This window comes from Miscanthus floridulus, chromosome 8 (assembly GCF_019320115.1).
Source record: "Miscanthus floridulus cultivar M001 chromosome 8, ASM1932011v1, whole genome shotgun sequence".
NCBI classification, from domain to species: domain Eukaryota; kingdom Viridiplantae; phylum Streptophyta; class Magnoliopsida; order Poales; family Poaceae; genus Miscanthus; species Miscanthus floridulus.
Window position 1 is genome coordinate 8,368,433 of NC_089587.1, and position 24,540 is coordinate 8,392,972.

Below are 24,540 nucleotides of genomic sequence, written 5' to 3' on the forward strand. Positions count from 1 at the left end.
GTTGGCGCCCACCACTTCTTCTCCCCCAACGTGCTTGGTTACAGCGCCAAGGAGCTCCTTAACTGTGTACAATCGCTCACACCCAAGCTTATGAAGCAAGGTCTTGGTTTTGCATCTGGATATGAAGACGTCGATGACAACGGCGTCCTCAGCATCCAGGACATCAGTAGTGCATTGCTTTGAGAAGCGCCTGATGAAGTACCTGCCAAGAATATTCACTAATGTGCAATGAGCAGGTTTTAATTACCTGTATTGAACCTGTTTTCCTAGGAATCCATGGGAAAAGATGATGAGGAAACTTACTGACAAAGCATACAATTTGTACGGATGAAAGAAAAGGCAAACTCTGGTTATTGTATATAGGTATTATTACAGTATACATCATGCTAGATTTACATCCTCACAACATCCAACACTGCATACATGTGATACACATCTACATGAAAGTAAATCTCTTTTTTGCTTCTCACAGATGCAACCTTTTTTTTCACCATGCTATACGATATTGTTTATGTTCATATGGACTTGTTTCTCTTCATTGCACGAAATCCGCGACGATACTCACCCAGAGCCCAGATGGGGAACGCGTTGCGGTAGTTGGGGTAATTGAAGAAAAGAGAGCAGTTGAAGCATCCGACGTGCTCCTATCATAGAAATGCAAGTGCAGTCAACAAAACCACCTTGACCTTTGATAATCAAACACCACATAAGCAATGCCAAAATATGGCGTGCAATTATGCATCCCCTAAATATCTAAATAGGTTCTCTCAAATGTCCACCGTGCACCAAATAAAGCATGTTAGATTCATGAACTTGAGTTTAGACATAATAATGCCTTGAGTGTCATGTTATGGCGCATTTTCAAAAGCGGGTGCCTTATGCAACCAATTAAAATTGCTTGCTCTTGATTTGTTTCTCGCCCATAAAAAAATACCGTTTTTGTACAACTTACATATATTTTTATAATTTTTTCATGTAAACCAATGATTTTTGCCACTCTTCAAGAATCAGATCTGGCCAACTAGCAAAACGATTTGATAAAGCAATTCTGATTCACTAGAAGAAAAGTTTCTAAAAAGAGACTTGAATCCAAAATGTTTCTAAGAGAATATGGATCTCTACCAAACACAACCTTATTTGGGGAATGTATTAAGAATTACATCATGCGGTTACATATTCTAGTCACCCAGTATATTGTTCATTCACATATCCAAATGTGACAAAAAAAGGGTGCCTCATTATTTCAATACTAATATGCCAAGCCATATGATAGTTTTTTTTGTGTGTTCATCAACAATATGTTCCAACAATTTTCAAGACAAGTTAAGAGAAACATAACAAGTTCATTTGTCAATACAATGTATTACTATCATAAAAAATAGAATGGAACTTACTTGCTGTGGAAACTCTCCTGTCTCCAACTGCATATTGATCAATTCTTTTGCAGCACGATGCAATGGTGTTGGATCTCGGTCAATCTTGTATTAGAAAAGCGAGATGTCAATAGATTGATAAATTGTATGTTCTTGTCAATATGTAAAATAAAAGAATAAATGAACTGTACCTGTCCAGCATAAATTAAAGCGAGCATTGCCCAAGCAGTATTCACAGCGTGAGCATGGTCACCTTCGATATTTACATAAACCTATTTAGGATTAAAGGGGGAGATAAGTTCAAAGATGAATGCAAATACTTTAGATACTAAAGAAATATATATTTTTTTCACATTGCATTAAATATTGTGCCCGTCATGACCTGCTAAGGACTTGAGACTAAAGGCTTTGTGTTGTTGTGGTTGTATTAATGGAGCAACTCATAGTGAGAGGAAATTAAATGAGCATAGAATCAATAATATCTGATGATTTAAAGCCATGCTAAATAGCTAGATTCACCATAAGTATAATGTGTGTCAATTTATTACTAGTATGTTCAACAAGGATTCAACAAAAAAAATTGTGTGCCCTCATCAATTATCACTAGTAGGCAAAGTTGGACTAAAATGATCTAGAGAAGAAGGAAACAAAATACCTGAGTTTCACTAGAGATATGGCTTTCTCCCCATCCACCAGTACTGAGCTGCTTTGACAATATGAAGTGGCATGCTTTCCGTATGGAAGAGCTGTTCTCGTACGATCTTCCAAATGCAACTAAACCTTTAATTGAAAAGAAGGCTGCATAGGTGAAACATACACCCCAAGTACCTAACCTGCAAAACAACTATTTGTGTTATCATCTGCTGGCGTAGAAATTCTCTGGGTTAATGGTGCTTTAGGAAAAACCATGAACCGTCTTCTTGTTGTCTGCTCTCAATAAATGTTGCTGCATTTCTGATAGATGTTTCTATCTCTTTTGTGCGGCAACCAGGATATAATTCTTGGAACAGTATCAGAGCTTGGAGCACTGAGGAAGTGCATTCTGGGTAGCTGCCAATTCATAATGCAACATGAATTTATTTCATTATCTGAAATGAAATTTTGTAAGAAGGATCTTCTGCTAAACAATATGCCATTTGCATGCATCACTTACGAGTAATCAACACCTATGTTCCGGAAACTCTCACAAGGACTTAGAATCTAGTTAATTAACAGAAAAAAGTGTCAATACAGTGGAGTGTATAAACAGTAAGATGTACTGAAATTAAAATTTAAGATTACTTAATAGGAATTGCATCTTCCTAATGGGAAGTAACAAGAGCATATAAGAGCTCCAGCTTCTAGAAACATACCTCTATCCAAGAAGAAGTTCTTTTGCACTCATATGTAGAAATGGAACCATCTTTGTTCTACAACATAGAATGATTAGCCATTTTGAAATGATCTCCACGGCTTAAAACAATGCCGACACAAACATATTTTAAAAAGGATCGAGGCAAAGCAAGCATGGTATTGTTATAGCTAAAATTTCAAGGTCTATAGATTGAAATTTGAAAGCTGAGAAAAACTTGTGCAAATTGTATAAGAAGGTTTCCGATTCATAGCCACATGTAGAAACTTGGTTCCTTAAGACAATTATTCACATACACACTATATTTCATCATATCATCCCCATAAGCATGGTGTAATAGATTTATTTTGTATCAGCCAGCACAAAGTGCAACATTTTTTATTTCCATGGCATATAGTAGCACTGTTTATGGCAAGTTTTGTGTTGCAATTTTCTAGGGTACGAAACAAATGATGACATCACATCAGATGACTGAAGTTTAGAGAATTCATACCACAAAAGATAGAAGGCAATCAATAGCACCATGCAGCCTTTCTCTTTCTATCAGATCCCCAACAAGGTTGTTTTTGTTTGAGATCTTTGACAGCAACAGTAGAGCCTGGAAACAATCACGTGAAATTGCTTTAGAATAGAGGAAATGAAAAGGCATGGGAATGAACAACATATCAAGCAGACACTCTACATTAATTAATATGGTACTTAGTGACCTTAGTTTCGTTTCTTCTTAATATAATGGCGGACAACTCTCCTTCTAGTTCGAGGAAAAAAAGTACTTTTACTCATATACATTGAGGCAAAAGAAAAACTAAACAAAGATGGAATAACCTTAAGTGCTTCTCCTGTAGTGTCAGGTATAGCCCATCCATTGTCTGCAGATGAAAGTGTCCATGAACCCTTCGATCTATGCCGATGCCAGTAACTTTGGTCACCAGGATGGTTCCTCAGAACCTTCATGTACACATGCATGTTGTGTTTCATCATTGCCCGTGATGGTAAATTATAAGTTGCCATGACTTGAAGATAAACAAAACAAACCTGTGAATTTTTTATGAACTCATAGGCTCTCTGCATAGTTGGACCATACTCGTTGACAAGATCTGTAGCGCAAAATGCTTGAATTGTGAATGATGTCTCCCAGCTCTGGCAGCCATCATATACCTACAATGGTAACACACAGCCATGCTTACAAATTATGGTTACATCCTATGAGAAAATTTACTTGATGCGTATTCATCAATATGTCCAACATACTTGCAATCGTACCAAGACACTTCTATTGCAATATTAAATGATTACATACCTGTGCCTTCATGCCATCCTCTGAAAGCCACAAGAAATCTGCTATCCTTGCAAGGTGAAGCTTGAATGCATCTGAATTTGGATCTTCTACCCAGCAGCAGATCATGTTTAGAGCCTATAAATAACAAAGTAACCAATATTAACATGCACCAATCAGAAGTTCATGATCCACATGATAATTAACAAGAACCATTAGACAGTGCATATACTAAATCATAAAGCACAAGAATTCATAATAAGAATACAAGAACAGAACAGAACAGAAGTCTGGCCAACTAAAGTGCCAGTAATGAGACATCAACTTTTGCGGATATTTACCTTGTTCACAGTACATACGCATAGGTATTGTGAGTTCTCATCTTCATAATGGATATGCTCCATGAGGCTTCCCAGAGCTCTCTCCCTCAGCTTGTTGACAGGCCAACTGCTCAACACTGGTTCTACACACCTGTAAAGTGAAGTCCAAACAACATTCTGCAACAGCGTACGTGGACAGACGAGGTCCTCCTGAAATGCCAAAAAGAAATTTAAAAAAAAAAGTTAAAAATAGACTTAAGAAAAGAGATCCTCTTAGTAATTAGTCCATTATTGCGAGAAGAGAAATCCAAGGTTTTCTACAGCCTGATGGTTCGACAAATATAAACAGAAATAAACCGGTAGGTGGCTCTATTGTTTAGCTACAACAATTGCAGAGGGAGGGAGGATATCCATATCGGTGTTTGGAAGTTAGGCCTGCACACACTAAAGTAGTTGTCTATTGCAGACCACCGCACCTCTCTCCTGGAATGAGTCTAGTTACACTTACACTTACACTGGACAACTATCCAAAAATACAGACAAGTTACAACCCTAGGCCTAATCCAGATAACCACCTAATAGTATGCTGACTATTGACATGGAGTTGGCTGAGCTAGGACAATCCAATAAAGACCACAAATTGATTCCATAACCAAAGATCCTAATAGTATCCTGCCCATATTCATAATACTCAGGTATAATCGAGGTGGTTCGTGGAGCCCAAATAATTTGTACTTATTTTACACGTTAAGTAATTAGGCCGACAAAGAAAGTTTTGAGGATAATGAACTGTAGAACCACAAGGGATGTGGCAACCACCTTTGCACATTTATTACGAGCATTGCTCCAGTCAATCTTGCCATAGGGAGTGTCATAGATCTCCTCTCTTAATGCCAGTACAGTTGGTGTAATCGGTCCGATGAATTTCTTGCCATAAAGATAAGCCATTGGCAGATATACCATACGGGTTAGGCACCAGAATTTCCCTGAAAAGGACATGGTTGGCAGATATAGCAAACTTATTTCAACAGATCCACGCGCATCCAATATATAACGTGCCGGAAGTTGTAATAATGACACAATTTCATAGAAGGAATATATACTTGGATGAAATGGAAGAAACTGAGGAGCGATCCATAGTTCAGGGAAAATTGGATTATTTCCTGACCAATCGAACACTCCAAGTACCTTCAATCAATTGATACAAAAGAAGAGGTAGTGTCAATGACACTGCCATAGAGAATCAGATGTTATGGATGAGAAACGTGTTGTACACATGTATGGATCGCAAAGAGTACCGAAAGCCATATCTTTCCCCACTGGGGAATGAATGTTGCACCACCATGGGATAGAATCCAAGCACGCCCTTTAGCCAATGCACCGTTGTTGCCGTATGGCTCCTCGCCGAGAAGCCTCAGGGTGATGTAGTTTAAGCATGTGCCAAACATGCTGCTAGAGCACCGGACAACCGTACTCCATCCACCATCGTCGTTCTACAAATTATTTATTATTTATTTATGAGTAAATTAAAACTAATGCCTTATTATACATAAAAAAGCAAACAATTTGGTGCAAATTGACCTTGTCCCCAACAAGGCCTTAACGAGAGATAATCCAAGAGAATTATGTCATGCCTGATGGTTGTAGATGTAGCGGCATATCTCATGCCGATGTTCTGGTGATATGACAACATTCAGTGATCCAGTGACATACAGGGCAAATATCTGCATATGAACGTGAAAGTATGTTTTATATATCCATATCAGTGCAGAACTAAGCAAGGAAAAGAAAGAAGAAAAAGAGGTAATGGCGTTTTGTCCAGATATAATGCGCACCAAACAAGGCATGATGAACATGACCCCGCTGAAATCACCAGGCCAGTGCCCATCACTCGCTTGCAGTGAAGAGAACTGATCCATGGCCCGCCTCAAGGAGTTCAATACAATTTCTTCAGTGACTTGGTCATCCTCCTCAATCTTGATGCGTGGCAGATGACGTTGGTATCTGTTCTGCTTTGCGCACTGCAACGAAAGGATCGATTTTGATTAAACGTTTGACGTAATCTAAGAACAAATTTATTTTTTTAAAAAAATGAGTATCAGCAGATCAGATAATTGGTGAGGAACATCGATGAGGAACGAGTTGGTCCTTAAGACGAAATAAACCAAAAAAAAAAACCCGCAAATGTTAGGGATGAAAACCTGGTGCTTCAACTTCCTGGCCACGCACACACAGTCACACTCTCGTCATCCGCCAGGGATGATGAAAACCTCGGAAGCTCCCGCCGCCGCGGACGCCCTCGCCAGTGAGGCTTGCGCCCCAGACCTTCGCCTCGGCCTCTCACGCCGGTGATGCATCCTCACGTCGGCTGAAGCCCAGCTCCGTTTCAGCTATTCCGTAGGCCCATGAATCCAGTAACGTGTTCCACAGGGCCCATCGGCACCATCCGGCTCTTGATAATCCACGAAAACGAATGGGCCAACGTTTACCATTTTTTTTTCTTTGCAAAAGGACACGTAGCGTAACGGTTTCTGCTATAAAAAAAACTGTAGCCCAGTGGTTACAAGAGTGGTGGCCACAGTGAATGAGGCCTATGGTCTAGTGGTAGCACAGTTCAGTGGGACACCAGGTTTCCTGGTGTTGCACCTATTTTCACCTATTTTTGAGATATTTTTTTTCAGAAAAAGCAGGGTACACGCACACGTGTGCGTTCGGTGGTACTGTGCGTTTTCCGCGCACCGGAGGCTAGAGAGCCTCCCGATAAAAAAAAGAGTATTAGCCACCATTCAGTCGACAACGAGGCGTCTGTAATGACTTTGTCAGCTCAGTCTTCGAAAATGCTCATAGAAGAAGGGTTGCGTGCTCGTGTTCATAGGCATGAGTATACGTTATTGTGTAATTCTAAAAAAACAACTTTTTTTACTTCATCTCTACTATCAGCTATATCGATGAACTAAAAGTTATTTTGGTGAACCGTTTGACAAAGATGTTGTATATGTAAAACTTCTTAAAACATCCTCTCACAGATCCCATGTAGGGCCTCACTGAACCAGTTGAAGCTGGAAGAAGTTGATATTTTTAGCTTCAACTCACAGCAATCTTTTGTGAGAGCATGTTTTAAAAAGTTTCAGCAGTGAAGCTGTTTGAAAACTATCCGTTTGACATAAATAATTTCAAACAGCTCATGGAGCTGCTAGAGAAACTGTGCCATTCGGAACCATGTAATAGAATAGGACTCAAGTTGTTTCGGTTTTGTCGTAAATTAAATTCTTGCACTCGATGGTCCTAACTCAACCGCACATGTCTTTATATATATATATATATATATATATATATATATATATATATATATATATATATATATATATATATATATATATATATATATATATATATATATATATATATATATTACCCTGTAGCTGGCTACAAAATAACTTATTCTATAGCCACTTTGAGTTACGATAATTACTATGTTAATTTATAAGATTATAGTAACTCCTTATTAAGTGGTTTACTATAACATTATGGTAAATATCCCCATGTGTTACAGTAACCCAACTATCGTAAATATATATTGATATTATCGTAAATTAGTATATAAAATTATCGTAAATGGAGGTGGCTACAGAATAACTTATTTTGTAGCTGGCTACTGAATATACTCTCCCTATATATATATATATATATATATATATATATATATATATATATATATATATATATATATATATATATATATATATATATATATATATATATATATATATATATATATATAAAGTATTCCCTCCATCTCTATTGAAAATATTAGCAATATTTGCATCTCCGAATAATTTTATTATAAAATACATCTAACGATCTACCTAATAATACTAATTATATATTGTAAATATTAAACTCCTTCGGCTGCTCCACATCCAAAGCACAGGTCTGTGGCCAGCTCATCTCATGGAGCTACGGTGCCGCTGTGTATGGGTGAGGCAGGGGTTCAGGGGTTTTCTCGATCTGCGTGAGAAGAGATCTTCTTCTTAATCCGGAATATCCGGGGACTGTCTAGCCACCGCGGATCGAGTTTTTTTTAAAAAAAATATTTAGTTAAGATTAAGTATGTTTGACTTATCAGGAAGTAAGAACGACAGATAAAAACGGACAGAGTAGGAAGTAGGAAGTAAATTCGGTGGACACACATGATCCTATCAATATCGCCGTTTATTTATGGGAAGTGAATTCCGTGGGCACATCATCCGTGCGATCCCTTGTTGTCGATGTTGACATATATGGATGAACAATTACAGTAGTATTCAATCACATATAGCTGCATGTCCTAGCCACCTTAATTAAGTATTGTTGTGTCTGTGCAATTTAAACTGAACTAGTCATGCAACGAACAATCCTTAGTAGTTATTTGAGTTGTATAATAATAATTATTATTGTCGGAGATTCTCTAGAATGAATTTCTTTTACACATCGATGTTGATCTAAGCCCTATTCGTTTGGGCTGATTTGGCTTATAAGCCATGGCTGAAAGTACTGTTACCTGATTTGGTGATAAGCCATAGCTTATAAGCCAAATACAATCAAACGAACATGCTGCTAGTTTTTTTTGTCATTTTTCGAAAATATAGACTATCAATCAGTTAAGTAAGCTAGTTATTTTGGGTGAATCGATTACGTAGAGGAGCCAAAGCTTTGCATGTGTAGTCAAAAAATCAATGGGTTGTTTTCCATACGTACGTACTTGTTCGGAGTATATGATTATTTTCACACAACAAAATAAATCTCTCGCTCACTCCGTATTATATATATACCTGCATGCGCATGAGGAGGTCGGCGGACTCCCTCCTCTGGAAGCGATGGTCGGAGAACTCGCGGCGGACCCTCTCCACGTCGGCGCGCTCCTCCGGCGTGCCGTGGTCGGGGTCGAACTCCCACACCGCCCGCCCCACGAAGCCGTTCGTCGACCGCAGCCACGGGCTGTCGTCGCCCTGCCCCACCTTCAGCCTCCACATGCTGCTGCTGCTAGCCAAAGACGTGTAGATATACGACCACCCTGGCATCATCAAGAGATCAGGATTGGCAACATAATAAATATATTAATAATAGTAGTAATACGACTCTAACGGTATATATGCAGGCAGCCACCGCCGCCGACGTGTAGTCAGGTAGGAGCGAGAAGTGCTAGCTAGCTGTGGAGTGGAGGTTCTACGAGGGCGAGGCGATTATTCAGTGCCTGATTGGTTCCATGGACTAAACTAAAATGTGGACTAAAATATTTATTTTTAGTTCCTAAAATGTTAAACACATGGACTAAAATTTGGACTAAAGGGTTTAGTCCTCTAGTCCATGAGGGGGTGACTAAACTGGACTAAAGTGTTCTGGAGACAATTCTGCCCCTCTTTACTCACCATCTCATCCGTGGCCAGCAGCTATAATATCTTCGTCTCAACAGGGGTAATATTGTCTTTATACAACTGCATTAATGGACTTTAGTCCCTGAAACCAAACAGGATCCGGACTAAACTTTAGTCCAGGGACTAAACTTTAGTCCACGGACTAAAGGAACCAAAGAGGCCCTTAAAGGAGACTACAAGAGGCGTCGTTGTCGATGAACAAATTATTGGTATATGTTGTTGGTCATTGGGTGACTGCCCTCTCGTTCAATATTGGCCATACATATAGTAGTTGATAGACCTTGCTGGTTTCTTGTATATCCGGCCAAATCCACTGGTCAAATTTTACTAAATGCGTTTAGATAATATAATTTTTCGATTGCAACTCTTCAACGCCTAAGGCCTATGGACTATGGTACATATATATCCATTCGGGGCTAGCTGCTGCACCGTGTCGAGCTCGGGGATGGTTCCTCCCTGCCCGTGCATATCCGTAATCCGCCCTAGCTCGGCCCCGGCGGCCGCGTGGTTTTCCGACCTCTCACCAGTCTACGCCCAAGTAACCTGCGGCTGCGGCGCGATACGTACGTTGCTCGCGCCGTTCGTCTTTCTCACAGCCGATATCTCCCTGACACCTCCTCGCTGCTCCCTCTCACACTGGAAGCGAGATTGTACTGTGAGGATCGATGATGTGTGTACCTCTCTGTGTAAGACCCGTAGATCCGGTAAGTCTTTCTTTGTCTTATCGATAGATGCACCGTAGCGGATAGACGCCGGTGCCGCAGTGTAGACGACGTCCAGCGCGGTGGGGTGAAGTCCAGTGGCGCTGGTGGAGAGACGGCGGTCCGATGGTGACCCTGCAGTGGGCCGACGGCGGTGGTGGGGCACATCCCATCGCTGGTAGCACGATCTTTAGATCGGTTTAGGGTTATTGTAGGTGGGTGTGGCGGCTCACGATGAACCTCGTGAAACGAGCCCCGATCCTCACCTTCTCTATTTGTATGTGCTGTGCGATAGGGGCCCACCAACCAGTTAGGGTTGGGCTCCTCCGATCAGGGAGCAGAGGCAAGGGCCCAATAGGCCGTTGGGTCTATTGGTGGAGATCAACTAACATTCCCCCTTGATCTCATTCCATCTTTCACTTTCATATCGTTTACTTTTGTTCATTCCATTACAGATTAGCTCATAGAGCATGTCTCATCGTCACGGTCCATTGCCGATAGACTTAACAGCTACAACTCACTACTCTGTTCTGAAATAAATACTTATCTTTGGGCCTTCTTTTGTCCAGGAATATTTTAGGTTTTCCCTTAAATCCATGCTAGCTACATATTCTCTGAACATCATGTTCTCTGAACATGTTAGGTGGTAAGCCTTTTGTAAGCGGATCCGCGAGCATCCTTTCTGTACTTATATGCTCAAGACTTATGACTTGATCCCGGACTTTATCTTTCACAACATAATACTCTATGTCAATGTGTTTGGCAGCACCACTTGACTTATGTTGTGAGCATTCTGTACTGCCAGATTATAATCGCAGTATTACTTTAGTGATCTATAGATGTTGTCAACCACCTTCAAACCGGGTATGAACTTCGTTAGTTAGTTCACCTGTCCGTTGCCTCATAACACGCTACAAACTGTCATACCTTGTGGATGATGTAGTGACAGTTTGCTTTGAGCTTTTCCATGAAATAGCTCCCCTTTACGAGATGATAGAAAATCCACGTCTGGATATGCATTCACTCTCGCATAATCAGAATCTGAATATCCCACCATGTGGAGTGAATCAGATCTTCTATATGTCATCATGGGGCCTTTCGTTCCTTGCAAATAATGCAAGACTTTCTTTACTAATTTCAGTGTTCTATTCCAGAATTGCTCTGGAATCTGCCAAGTAAAACCCGGTAACAAATACCAAGTCAGGGCACATACATACTTGAGCATGTTGCAAGCTTCCGACAGCTAAAGCATAAGGAACCACTTTCACTTTATTGATTGAGCTCATATTGGTTCCTGGGGCATTTAAAATTCCCATATCTGTCGCCCTTGACTATAGGAGCAGGTGAGGGACTACATTTATGCATACTGAATTTCTTTAAATTTTTTTCCATGTATGCCTTTTGTGACAGTCATTATACCATTTTTCTTCTATCTCGGTGAATCTCGATCCCTAGAACGAATGAGTCTTCGTCAAGATCTTTCATATCAAGTTTTGAGGACAAAACTTCTTTGTCTCCTGTAGTAGACCGACATCACTACTAGCAAGTAAGATATCATCCACATACAGGACAAGGAAGATAAACTTCCCATTCTTAAACTTTGCATAGACACAATTGTCCTCTACATTCTCTTTTAAAACCCAAAATTCTTTATTGACTGATCAAACTTCAAGTACCACTGTCTTGAAGCTTGCTTTAATCCATAAATGGATTTCTTTAGGCGGCATCCCATTCGTTCTTTTTCTTCCATGACAAAATCTTTCGTTTGTGCCATGTAAACATTTTCCTCCAAGTCTCCGTTGAGAAATGCCATCTTTACATCCATCTGATGTAATTCTCAATCGTAATATGCCACTAATGCCATTATGATTTTAAAGGAAACTTTATATGAGACTGGAGAAAAGGTCTTATTGTAATCAATTCTTTCTCTTTACATAAAGCCTTTTGCCACAAGTCTCGCTTTATATCTCTCTATATTCCCTTGAGAGTCAAGTTTTGTTCTGTAGACCCATTTACAGCCTACTGTTTTGGCTCCTTTAGGAATTATTTCCAAATCCCAAACTTTATTGGCATTCATCGATTTCATTTCATCTTCCATGGCCTCAAGCCACTTTGATGAATGATCACTTCTCATAGTTTCTTCAAATGAGGTGGGATCATCCTCCATTTGAAATTCCTTAGTGTTATACACTTCATAATCAGCAGAAATAGCTGATTTTCTAACTCTTTGAGACCTACTAGGGGTCTTCACATTTGGCACATCTTTCTGTTTGAGGCTGTTGTTGCTCCCCCTTATGTGTGGCAATAGGTTCTATAGGATCCTGAAGAACAGGTTCCTCATTTTCATTCATTATTGCCACAGGTGGAATAACAACAGATGCTAACACCATAGTATCTTGCACTGTCGGTGCAGCGACAGCATGTAGTGAGAAAATTGGCTCATCAATCATTAGAGTGGGCGCATACACCATCTTCACTTCAATGTCAATTTCTCGAGCTACCATGCTCCCCCTCATCTTTTCATCCTCTAGAAAAACAGCGTGTCTCGTTTCCACAAACTTTGTATGTCTCTCTGAATAGTAGAAACGAAAACCTTTTGACTTTTTTATGTAGCCAAACAAATGGCAACTTACTATTTTGGGATATAACTTTCCAATATTTGGGTTAATCACTTTAGCCTCAGTAGGGCTCCTCACATTCACGGAAGTGGTTTAGCGAGGGTACTCTTTCTGTCCACAACTCATACGGTGTTTTGGGCACCGACTTTCTTGATACTTTATTGAGAATATGAGTGGCAGTTTTAACGCCTCCATTCACAGGCTCAACTATAAGGTGGAGTAACTTATCATACTGCTCACCATATCCATCAGGGTACGATTAATTCTTTTAGCTACTCTATTCTGCTGAGGTTCACCTGGCATAGAATACTAGGCTACTATGCTATTCTTTTAGGGTATGCTGACCACAGTACTCCCCCACGGTCAGACCTGACTATCTTCATCTTTAATATCTTAAATTTATCCAATGCTTCTATTCTTTTTTTTATTAGATAAATTTAGCCATAATGGGAGTAATCATTTGTGAATGTTATGAACGAATCATAACCATCTATACTCTTTACAGGAAAGCTGACCACAGATGTCAGTGTCAATAATCTGTAAAATTCCTGTGCTTCGTTTGTCATCTTTCTTTACATACTTTCCTTTTATGCATTCTCGCATTGTTCTTAATCTAAGAGCTCTAATGGAGGAAGAATATCATTCTTAACTTGTCTTTCTATTCTCCCCCTCGAAATATGGCCTAAACAACAGTGCCATAATTTCGACAACGCATCGTGAGCTCTCTTATGCCACCCTTCGAAACCAGTGTACACGCCTCTTCGTTGATAGTGTGACAGAACCAGAACCTGGTCGGCCAGCTCAGTAACAAAGAGCAGGAAAAAACAAGTAAGTTTTCATTTTATCATAGCAAGTGCATGACATGTGTTGTTGCATTGTTGGTAGTGACAGCTGTAGTGCAGGCTTAGAAGCCGAAGTAACCCGCCTCCAAGAGGAGAATAGTCGTGTGACCGCCGAGTGTGGTCGCCTGAAGGAGGACAACGAGAAACTAGCGCGCAACCAGTCTCAACTCTAGGACAGCACAACCAAGATGAAGGAGGAACTGAGAAGTAAGTATTCTAGACCACCTTTCTCATTCTGTTGCCCGCCTTATCTTGTCGTGCCATTACATTTTGATGTCTTGTATGGTTTGCAGTTTTAAAAGTCAATGCCAAGAAACATCTAGAAGCCGTGATGAAAGATCGTGATGGCTGGAAGGCATGATGCCTAGAGACCACCGAGGATTGGGACACATGGAAGAAATGGTGCCAGGAAGTGGCAACTGGCATTTTGCCCGTCCTCGACCTTATTGACCCGGCGCTCACAGAGGAAGAGCCAAGGACGCCCTAGCTCGGACTGGTCGAGAGATGCAGAAAAGCATGGGGATGGTTCCAAGAGTTTGTGAAGGAGGCAGGTGAGTACACGGGTGCACATGTGCTAAGCATGGTGCGTGCCCACTACCCCCTGCTCGATCTCAAGCGCCTGGAGGGTGGATACCCGAAGGAGATAGACCCAGACAAAGCTGAGGAACTTCGGATGGCCCAGCTAGACCTGTCGTCAAAACCTGTGTGGATGTGGAACAGTACCTGTATATGGTACGCCATTGACAAGTCAGCTAGGAACGCCATCAGTTGCAAGCCAACCGACGAAGCCTGCGGTCTCGACCAGCCAGGCATCGGCGGGGCCATCCCCTTTAGATCGACCAGCACAAGAGTCCCCGAGACTCAAGTAGGATATCGGAAGCAGCGAGCAGTAGGTGCCGCACGCCTCAACCAGCCAATGTAATAGGCTTACAGCTGTAGAAGGAGGACATAGTTGTGTTATTGTAAACTTGGGCCTCTTCAGGCAAGCTTGTGATAATGTAACTGTATATCATCATAAGCTTGTTTACTTTGTATAAAACGTTTTTAAGCTTGAAACTCATGTTGGTGTAACTAAGTGAGAACATGTTAACGTTATGTTTAGTTGTACCATTTTGCTCGACACATCATCCTGAAAAGTTTGTGCGGCCCTAGTTTGCCATGTGGTCGGAGTGTGAGGTGCATGACCTATGCACACGTAGACGCGAACAAGTCAAACCAAGGGGGACCTGCCGATCACCCGTAACGTAGAGAGCGGATCCCATGCACGTGTTGGGAGGAACCGGAGACAGGGCCTGCTCCAAAAACCGTAGGAGTGGTGGTCGACTTTTACTGGCTAAGTTAGAATAACCATAAAATTCGAAGTGACATATTAGAGTGGTCGGAGAAATCATAATAGCTTTATTGAAGTAAATCAAAAGTACAAGAGGGGTACATATCTCAGTAGTTAAGCATAGAAACGTCTAAGCTTGTCGATGTGCCACGAGTTTGGTATGTCCATACCGTCCAGGTTAGCTAACCTGTAAGACGTTGGTCGTGTGACTTCCTTGATCATGAAGGGTCCCTCCCATGGGGTTGCGAGTTTATGGACACCAGCCTGGTTCGTCTTCCACTTCAGGACCAGGTCCCCGACCACAAAGAACCGCTCTTTAACGTTCTTGTTGTAGTACCTGTGCAAAACAGCAAGGTATTTGGCCGTACGTACACAAGAATCGAGCCGCTTCTCTTCTGCGCTATTCACTTCTAGCTCCCGTACTTCATTGACCTTGCCTTCGTCGAAATTCTCTACCCGTGCTGATCTAAAAGCTATATCTGCTGGGAGGACTGCCTCAGCGCCGTAAACCATAAAGTATGATGAGACATCGGTGTTACGACTGGGCTGAGTTCTGAGGCCCCAGACCACTGCTGGTAACTCTTTGAGCCATCTTCCGGGAGCTTTGTCATTTTCTCTATACATCCTCTTCTTCAATGCGTCCAAGATTATGCCATTTGCCCGCTCAACTTGTCCATTAGCTCTAGGGTGCGCCACCGAGACGTATTTTACTACTATGATCCTTTCATCGCAGAAGTCTCAAAAAGCGTTCCCGGTGAACTGAGTACCCAGATCAGTGATGATACTGTTGGGTATGCCAAAACGGTGGATGACTTGGTCGAGGAACATGACAGCCTTTTCTGAGGATGCATGTACCAAAGGCATGTATTCTATCCACTTAGAAAATTTGTCGATCAGCACAAAGACGCATGTAAATTTCCCTAGAGCCAGTTTGAAGGGCCCGATCATATCCAGTCCCCAGCATGCGAAGGGCCAAGAGGCTGGTATTGTCTGGATCTCATGTGCTGGTACGTGGATTCTCTTGGCGAAGAACTGACAACCCTCACAGTGGCGGACTAGCTTCTCTGCGTCGGCTACTACTGACGGCCAATAGAACCCTGCTCGGAAAGCCTTACCGACCAGTGTTCTTGAGGCCATGTGGTTGCCGTAGGAGCCAGAGTGGATTTGGTACAGAAGATGTTCGCCATCTGAAGCGTCGAGATGACGGACTAGAGGGGGGGTGAATAGTCTTTTCTAAAATTAATCGCGTCGGCTAACCGATATAATTGCGGAATTAAAACTATCGGTCTAGCCAAGACTATACCCCTCAATGTATGTTCACTAGCACCTTGCAAAGATAACAATTATGCAACAAAGGTGCTGGGCTAGCTAGAGCTCTCCTAATCAATTCTAGGAGCAAGGTTACACAAACCTATGCCACTAGTACTTTAAGCGACAAGGGAGCTCCTACACATGCTAGTAAGCAAAAGCACAAAGCTAACTAAGCTCACTAGCAATGCTCAATAACAAGGCAACCAATGCCTAATTAGAGAGCGCAAATACTTAGCTACACAAACTAAGCAATGTGACTAACAAGGTTACTAAAACCAAATTAGCCACGCAAGGGAGCTACTTCTATGCTACACAAGCAAGAAGGTAATTAGCAAGCTACACAAGCTATCTAATTACAAGAGCAACTACACAAGCTTAATATATATAAAAGTAATTGCAAGCTTGTGTAATGGGGATGCAAACCAACGGGAAGAACAAGGTTGACACGATGATTTTTCTCCCGAGGTTCATGTGTTTGCCAACACGCTAGTCCCCGTTGTGTCGACCTCTCACTTGGTGGTTCGGCGGCTAATTAGCATCACCCGCTAAGCCCGCACGTCGATCGCCGCAAGAACCCACCCCTTAGTGAGGGTAGCTCAATGACACGCTTTACTAGAGTTGCTCTTCGTGGCTCCCGCGGGGCGAGCACAAGTACCCCTCACAAGCTCTTCTCCGGAGCTCCGCACAATCTTCTTGCGGGCTTCGACGGAGACCACCACCAAGCCGTCTAGGAGGTGGCAACCTCCAAGAGTAACAAGCACCACCGGCTTACAACACGATCACCTAGTGCCACTCGATGCAACCTCACGATGCAATCGCACTAGAATCGCTCTCTCACACTATCGGATGATCACTATCATGTATGTGTGAGATGGAGGGCTCCCAAGCACTACTACACAAGCCACCAAGGCTCTAGTGTGCTCAGCTTTCGGCCCAAGGCCGGCCATGGCCTCTATTTATAACCCCATGGGCAAATAGAGCTGTTACCCCTTAACTGGGCAAAACTCGGGCCGACCGGACGCTCCGGTCCGATCGACCGGACGCTGGACCTCAGCGTCTGGTCACACGATACTCGCCACGTGTCCCCTGCGTTCAACGGTCATCTTCCGATCCCAACGGTCATCTGCCGACCGGACGCAGCACTTCAACTGACCGGACGCTGGACCCTCAGCGTCCGGTCGTTTCCAGTAAGCTCCCGAGCATGACCGGACGCGTCCGGTCAAACGCGATCGGACGCAGCCAGCGTCCGGTCACTCTCCAGCTACTGCTACACTTCACGACAGCGCGACCGGACGCAGCCTGCCAGCGTCCGGTGCATTCAGATCCAGCGTCCGGTCAGTTGACCGACGCCAGCATCTTCTCCATTCTCTTCACCCTTGCTAAAGTGTGCTAACCACAAGAATTTGCATCCGGCGCAATAGAAAGAATTTGCTAACCACAAGAATTCTCCATTCTCTTCACGTGTTTGCCAACACGCTAGTCCCCGTTGTGTCGACCGCTCACTTGGTGGATCGGCGGCTAATTAGCATCACCCGCTAAGCCCGCACATCGGGCGCCGCAAGAACCTACCCCTTGAGTGAGGGTAGCTCAATGACACGCTTTACTAGAGTTGCTCTTCGCGGCTCCCGCGGGGCGAGCACAAGTACCCCTCACAAGCACTTCTCCGGAGCGCCGCACAAGCTTCTTGCGGGCTTCGACGGAGACCACCACCAAGCCGTCTAGGAGGTGGCAACCTCCAAGAGTAACAAGCACCACCGGCTTGCAACTCGATCACCTAGTGCCACTCGATGCAACCTCACGATGCAATCGCACTAGAATCGCTCACTCACACAATCGAATGATCACTATCAAGTATATGTGTGATGGAGGGCTCCTAAGCACTCTCAAGCATGGACACAAAGTCCCCCAAGGTGCTCAGCACCGGCCATGGCCGAAGGCCACTTCTATTTATAGCCCCAAGGGCTAAACTAGCCGTTACCCCTTCACTGGGCAACGGTCGGGCCGACCGGACGCTCCGGTCGTGTTGACCGGACGCTGGACCTCAGCGTCCGGTCGCCCGCAGACGACCACATGTCCCGATTCCAACGGTCACTTGACCTGACCGGACGCAGCAGCACTCAACTGACCGGACGCTGAACCCCCAGCGTCCGGTCGTTTCCAGTAAGCTCCCGAGCATGACCAGACGCGTCCGGTCGAACGCGATCGGACGCAGCCAGCGTCCAGTCACACTCCAGCTACTGCGTCACCGTACGTCAGCCTGACCGGACGCAGCCTTCCAGCGTCCGGTGCATTCAGATCCAGCGTCCGGTCAGTTGACCGACGCCGGCATCTTCGCGACCAACACGTTTTCACTTCTAACTTCTTCACCCTTGCTCAAGTGTGCTAACCACAAGAATTTGCATCCGGCGCAATAGAAAATAGGCATTCCATTTTCCCAAAAGCGCCGAATCCCGCCGAGCTTGTGAGGCGGGATTCGGCGCTTTCGGGAAAATGGAATGCCTATTTTCTATTGTGCCGGATGCAAATTCTTGTGGTTAGCACACTTGAGCAGGCGGGAGAGAGAGAGGGACCCAAACCCATCTCAACCCTGCAAACACCACCTCCTTTGTAAATGTGCCAACACCACCAAGTATACACCACCATGTGTATGTGTGTTAGCATTTTCACAATCATTTCCCAAAGGATGTTAGCCACTCAACTTGCCACGCCACTCGATCCTAGCGACAATGTAAAGTTAGATCACTCGAGTGGCACTAGATGACCGATATGCAAACAAGTTTGCCCCTCTTGATAGTACGGCCATCTATCCTAAACCCGGTCATAAACTTCTCTACACACCTATGACCGGTGAAATGAAATGCCCTAGGTTATACCTTTGCCTTACGCATTCCATTCCATCTCCTCCAATGTTGATGCAACACATGCACCAACACGATCAACAATGATATGATCCACTTCATATCATCACATGATCATATTGGTTCATCGATCTTGACTTTACTTGCTCTTCACCGTTGCCATCGTCCATCGACGCCAAGTCTTGCTCAAGCTTCACCGCCACGCGGTCCATCACTCCAAAGCCTTCGACTTGCCCTTCACGCTTGCAACCGGTCCATCAAGCCAAGTCTTGTCTTGATCTTCTCCACCTTGATCACATGACTCAATGTCATGTCTCATGTGCAATAAGCTCCTTCATCATCACATGTGTGAGCTTTGCAACATCTTCAAGCCATTTTCACCTTCATGGCATATGTTGCTCACACACATGTACCTGTGGACTAATCACCTGTGTATCTCATATAAACACAATTAGTCCACCTAAGTTGTCACTCAATTACCAAAACCAAACAAGGACCTTTCACCATCCTCCTGGGTTATACACTTCATCAAGATTTCCTTCTTTGCGTTCTTGTGCCATAGCTTGCCATCGACGAGCAGGTACTGCTTACTGCGATGCATCAGGCGCTCATTTTCTGTCCGATTAGTGTAACCGCTACCATCTGTTAGGTACTTGATGAAAGGTATTCTCCAGTCGGGCTCATGAGTGGTCGGAGGCGGCTCGGCGGTACTTGACGCTGGAACCGTAGCCACCAATTGCTGGTCTGGAGGCTTGTCTACCGTGGAATCTTCCTCTTTGATGGAAGGCGTGAGCAGGTCTTGGACGAAATACGCCATGTGGGATTTTGGCTCGGGATGATCCTAACTTTGATAGTGCATCTGCTACTTGATTCTTGTCCCAGACCACGTGTATGTACTCGATGCCATAGAACCTGCCTTCCAGCTTTCTGATCGATTTGCAGTATGCATCCATCTTTTCGCTGGTCGTGTCCCAGTCCTTGTTGAGTTGGTTGATGACCAGAGCAGAGTCTCTGTAGACGTAGAGACGTTTAACGCCAAGCTCAACCGTAATGCGCAAACCATGTAGGCATGCTTTGTACTCGGCGGCATTATTAGATGCTAGGAAATAAATCCTAAGGACGTACCGGAGCTGCTCCTTGGATGGTGACATGAAAAGGACTCCTGCTCCCGCACCGTCAATGTTGAGAGAGCCGTCGAAGTACATCGTCCAATACTCGTCGGATCCTGGAGAGGCAGGCGTACTTAAGTCTATCCACTCGACGATGAAATCGACGAGTGCCTGAGACTTGATTGTAGTACGGCTTGCAAATTCCAAGGAGAAAGGGCATAGCTCCATTGCCCATTTAACGATGCGCCCATTCGCATCCTTGTTGCTAATGATGTCTCGCAGAGGGTACTCAGTCATGACCACCACACGGTATCCATCGAAGTAATGTTTCAACTTTCGGGATGTTATCAGTATGGCGTAGATCAATTTCTGAATCTGTGGGTACCTGGTCTTGGACTCATTAAGTACCTCACTGATGAAATAGATTGGCCGCTGTACCTTGTAGACGTGGCTGGGCTCGTCTCGCTCGACCACCATGGCCGTGGAGACCACTCGATTAGTAGCCGCAATGTAAAGCAGGAGTGTTTCGTCTTCTCTGGGAGCAGTGAGGACCGGAGGTGATGTAAGGTATTATTTCAGCTGTGTGAAGGCAGCGTCTGCTTCCTCCGACCACTCAAACTTTTCGGATGCTTTGAGTAGTTTAAAGAACGGTAATCTTTTTTCGCCTAATCTTGATATGAAACGGCTGAGGGCGGCCATGCATCCGGTAAGCTTCTGAACATCGTTCACCTTTTTGGGCGGCTTCATGTCCAAGATAGCTTTGACTTTCTCCGGGTTAGGGCGTATGCCATCGTGACTAACGACGTTGCCAAGTAGTATGCCAGAGGGAACACCGAAGATGCACTTTTTTGGGTTTAACTTCCACTGGAATGTGTTAAGGGCTGCAAAGGTGCGTTCCAGGTTGTCAACAAGGGTATGTGCTTGTCGATGTTTTACCACCGATAGCCTGCCACGGGGGTACCTGGGGCAGTATGTTCGGGCTTCAGCGTATGCTGAACTCGGTGGTTAACGCAAGAGACAGTCGATTTATCCTGGTTCAGGCCCTCGATCGTAGATCAAGTAATAACCTTACGTCCAGTCAGCCTTAAGCCTTTGCGTTGGATTGATTATCATATGTCTCGTCTTGACAGGAGCCCTGCCCTCCTTTATATAGTCAAGAAGCCAGAGTCCTAGTCGGTTTACAATGAGATTTCCTAGTAGGATTACTTAATAGTTCTACTACTAAGATTTACATGGGAAGAATCCTAGTTGAACTAGATCTTCTCTCTCCCTTGCGGGGTATCCTGTGGGTCCCGTATCGACAAGCCCCCGAGCACTTCATGGTTGAGCTCTGAAAGTCTCGCTCTGCCCCTTCAAGTCTTGTTGAGTAGGAACAAGATGTCATCCGAGTGCTTTCTGGAGTGAAACCTTGTAGCGCTTCTTAGGATCTTTGAGTGCTGAAGAAAAAATACATCCATCTGGTTGTAGCCCCCGAGCCTCTTGCTATTTGGAACAAGGAGCTAGAGGATCTTGTCTTGAAGTTGTTCTGATTGTTCGTTGAAGTTTTATCAAAAAGAACTCGAATATGGCTCGTTCCGGGTTCTTTTTGTCGTAATGTCTTGAAATGGTCTGCGTTGAGGAAGTCTTTTGGTGACGTGCGCTTTTTCGAAGAAAAAGGGCACTCACTGAGTGTAGCCCCCGAGCCTCTTGCTATTTGGAACAAAAAGTTAGAGGGTCTTGATCCTTTATGTTGTTTGAAAATTTGTGTTCTGAAGTAGTCCCCAAGACTTGGATTATGCCATCGTCCGAGTAGTTTCGCGGCATCTTTCCGAAGCGGCCTTTTAGTCTTGGATTAAACCATCATCCGAGTAGTTTCGCGGCATGCAGCCTCCGAGCTTATGTCTGGGTTCCTTTTGGGTGAAATTGCACTCACTGAGTGTAGCCCCCGAGCCTCGTGCTTTTGAGTCTATCCCGCAGCTCCGCGCTTTCTCCGAGTTCTTCTCTTTAGAAAAGAAGTCGGATGAAGAGTCTTGATGTATCATCGTCGTTGTAGTCTTGAGTTTCTTGTATTCTTGGTCCTTTGTCTTTGGTTCCGAGCCTCCAGGAGTAGTTGAAATGAAAGCCGGGTTCCCTAGCTTAGTGTTGATTAAGCTATGGTGCTGGCCGAGCCTCTGAGCGTATATCCATGTTGTTTTGTTCAGGAAGAACTCGGATGCGAGGTCTTGGCGTATTCTTTGATGGTCTGCTGTTGTCAGATGTAGTTGTATGGTGGTGGTTGAGTGTAAATGCCTTTTGTTCATGGGTTGTACTGTGCTGGTATATTCTTCCGAATATGCCCGTCTTCGAGTACTGCTTCCTCTCGCCTGAGTCATCTGTTATTGAGTCCTGTCTTTTCACTGTGTCCTTTGTTAGGCTTATTTCGTTGGTACTCCTAGTCCATGTACGCCGATCCTTTGGTCTATAAATACTGTCCCGGAGTGCTTGTTTTCATCCATTGGACATTCTGTTGAAACCTTGGTGGTCATGAACATGGTAGTTTGTGAAGTAGAGCAGCCCCCGGGCATATTTTGTAGTTCCTGTGTGTCTTGTTGTAGCTGGAGGAAGTCTTGTGATAGGGATTAGAGGTAGGCTAATCCCACGACAGCATTGTGCCAGGATGTACGTGGTGGTAGTTGGAGGAAGTCTTGTGATGTGGGCTTCGTTCCTTCATCCGGCAGTTCTGGGTTGATCCTCATCGCCTGTCTTGAGACTGTCCGGTGCAGATCAACACCATATCCAGCATCACATCGGTCTTGGGTAGATAGATGCCCGTCGGCCTTCTCTGCTCCATGTTACCCTGCCGTGCTGCCAATTTCCGCCTTGGATGCACTGCGTTCGTCCTTTGAAGAAAACAGTGTAGCTGATAGCGGTCTGTCCTTCCGAGTAGCAATTTGGGACACGTAGTCGTTCCAGAGCCTAGTCGTGTCCGTGTTCCTCTTTACTACTTTGCTTTTCGTGGTGCCGAGTTTGTTGAGTCTTGTAAGATTTGTAATCTTCTATTTTTGAAGTCGCTTGTAATGTAACGAATCTTGTCTTCTGAGTTGTCTTTGACTTTTCTGTTGTGATCCCTATCGTTCATGAGACTACCAAGTTCTTTCTTACATAACTGGGTTCTTTTGTTCCTCGTGAAGGTAGCCGTTTCTTTCTTCTTTCTTTCTTCTTGGTTTGACGGGTTGTTCTTGTATCAATCTGATAACCCTGCCGTGGCGCTGGACGGATAAGTCTGAAATCTGCCCGTTGGTTTGTACTGTTGTGTGGATTCGTGCCCTCTGTCGTTTTAGCTGCGTCGGTAAATGGACCATTGCGTTCCCACATTGTGTTTTAACGGGCCTTGTGGGTCGTTTGTATCACTGAAAAATATATTTAAAGACCTTTTATCTTCCTTTCCCTTGCTATCCAGCTCTTGCCTTTAAACCCTAGCTCTTAGAAATCCGCCGCCGTCATTGTCGCCATCACCCGAGCACCATCATCCTAGCTTCATCTTCCTTAGTGTCTTTTTTGCTTCCGCCAGTTCATGGGAAAGAAGAAAACCGCAAGCAAGTCTCAGGCGACCTTTGTGGACGAGGAGTCATCCCTCTCTTTGATTGAAAACCAGGAGTTCGTGGCCATGAGGGTAGCTCAGAAGGTTTGGCCGGCTCCAACAACAAGCGAAGACCAGCTGCGCGAGCTCGTTAGCGACGGCTTGATCCAAAGCAAAGTCATCGCTGAATGGAGAGTTCCGGGCGAGCATCGGGTTCCGGCTCCGGGTCCTGGTGAGATTATCCTTTTTTGTTTCCTTTGTCCGCGCTAGACTTTGTCTTCCTGCTTCCGCCTTCCTTCATCAGTTTCTTGGTTATTTCAAGGTTAGTCTGAACCATCTAACCCCCAATGCCATTCTCCATCTTTCTGTTTTTGTTCACCTTTGTGAAGCCTTCCTTGGGATCCCTCCTTCTCTATCTCTTTTTCGCTTTTTCTTTCGTCTGAAACCTCAACCCCACCATGAAGAAACCAACGCCCTCGGCAGTTGTAGGATTCAGTTT

At 44.0% G+C, this 24,540-nt stretch overlaps 1 protein-coding gene across 2 annotated transcripts; it reads right to left on the minus strand.

Moving 5' to 3' along the window:
• Positions 1 to 336: 336 nt before the first annotated feature.
• Positions 337 to 9,501, minus strand: LOC136471049 (achilleol B synthase-like). Of its 2 annotated transcripts, XM_066468789.1 has the most exons (19): positions 9,445 to 9,501; positions 9,132 to 9,373; positions 6,156 to 6,341; positions 5,955 to 6,044; positions 5,619 to 5,813; positions 5,424 to 5,508; positions 5,140 to 5,306; positions 4,342 to 4,530; positions 4,025 to 4,138; positions 3,760 to 3,882; positions 3,550 to 3,672; positions 3,218 to 3,322; positions 2,726 to 2,782; positions 2,527 to 2,573; positions 2,280 to 2,423; positions 2,029 to 2,206; positions 1,565 to 1,645; positions 1,395 to 1,478; positions 337 to 644 (listed from the first exon to the last, which is right to left on the minus strand). In XM_066468789.1, the coding sequence occupies exons 2-19, from the start codon at positions 9,330 to 9,332 to the stop codon at positions 516 to 518; spliced, it is 2,298 nt and encodes a 765-aa protein (XP_066324886.1). In that variant the 5' UTR covers positions 9,333 to 9,373; positions 9,445 to 9,501; the 3' UTR covers positions 337 to 515. The 2 variants fall into 2 exon arrangements, with proteins under 2 accessions (XP_066324886.1, XP_066324887.1); XM_066468790.1 differs by lacking the exons at positions 9,132 to 9,373; positions 9,445 to 9,501 and adding an exon at positions 6,522 to 6,662.
• Between the last annotated feature and the right edge of the window lie 15,039 nt (positions 9,502 to 24,540).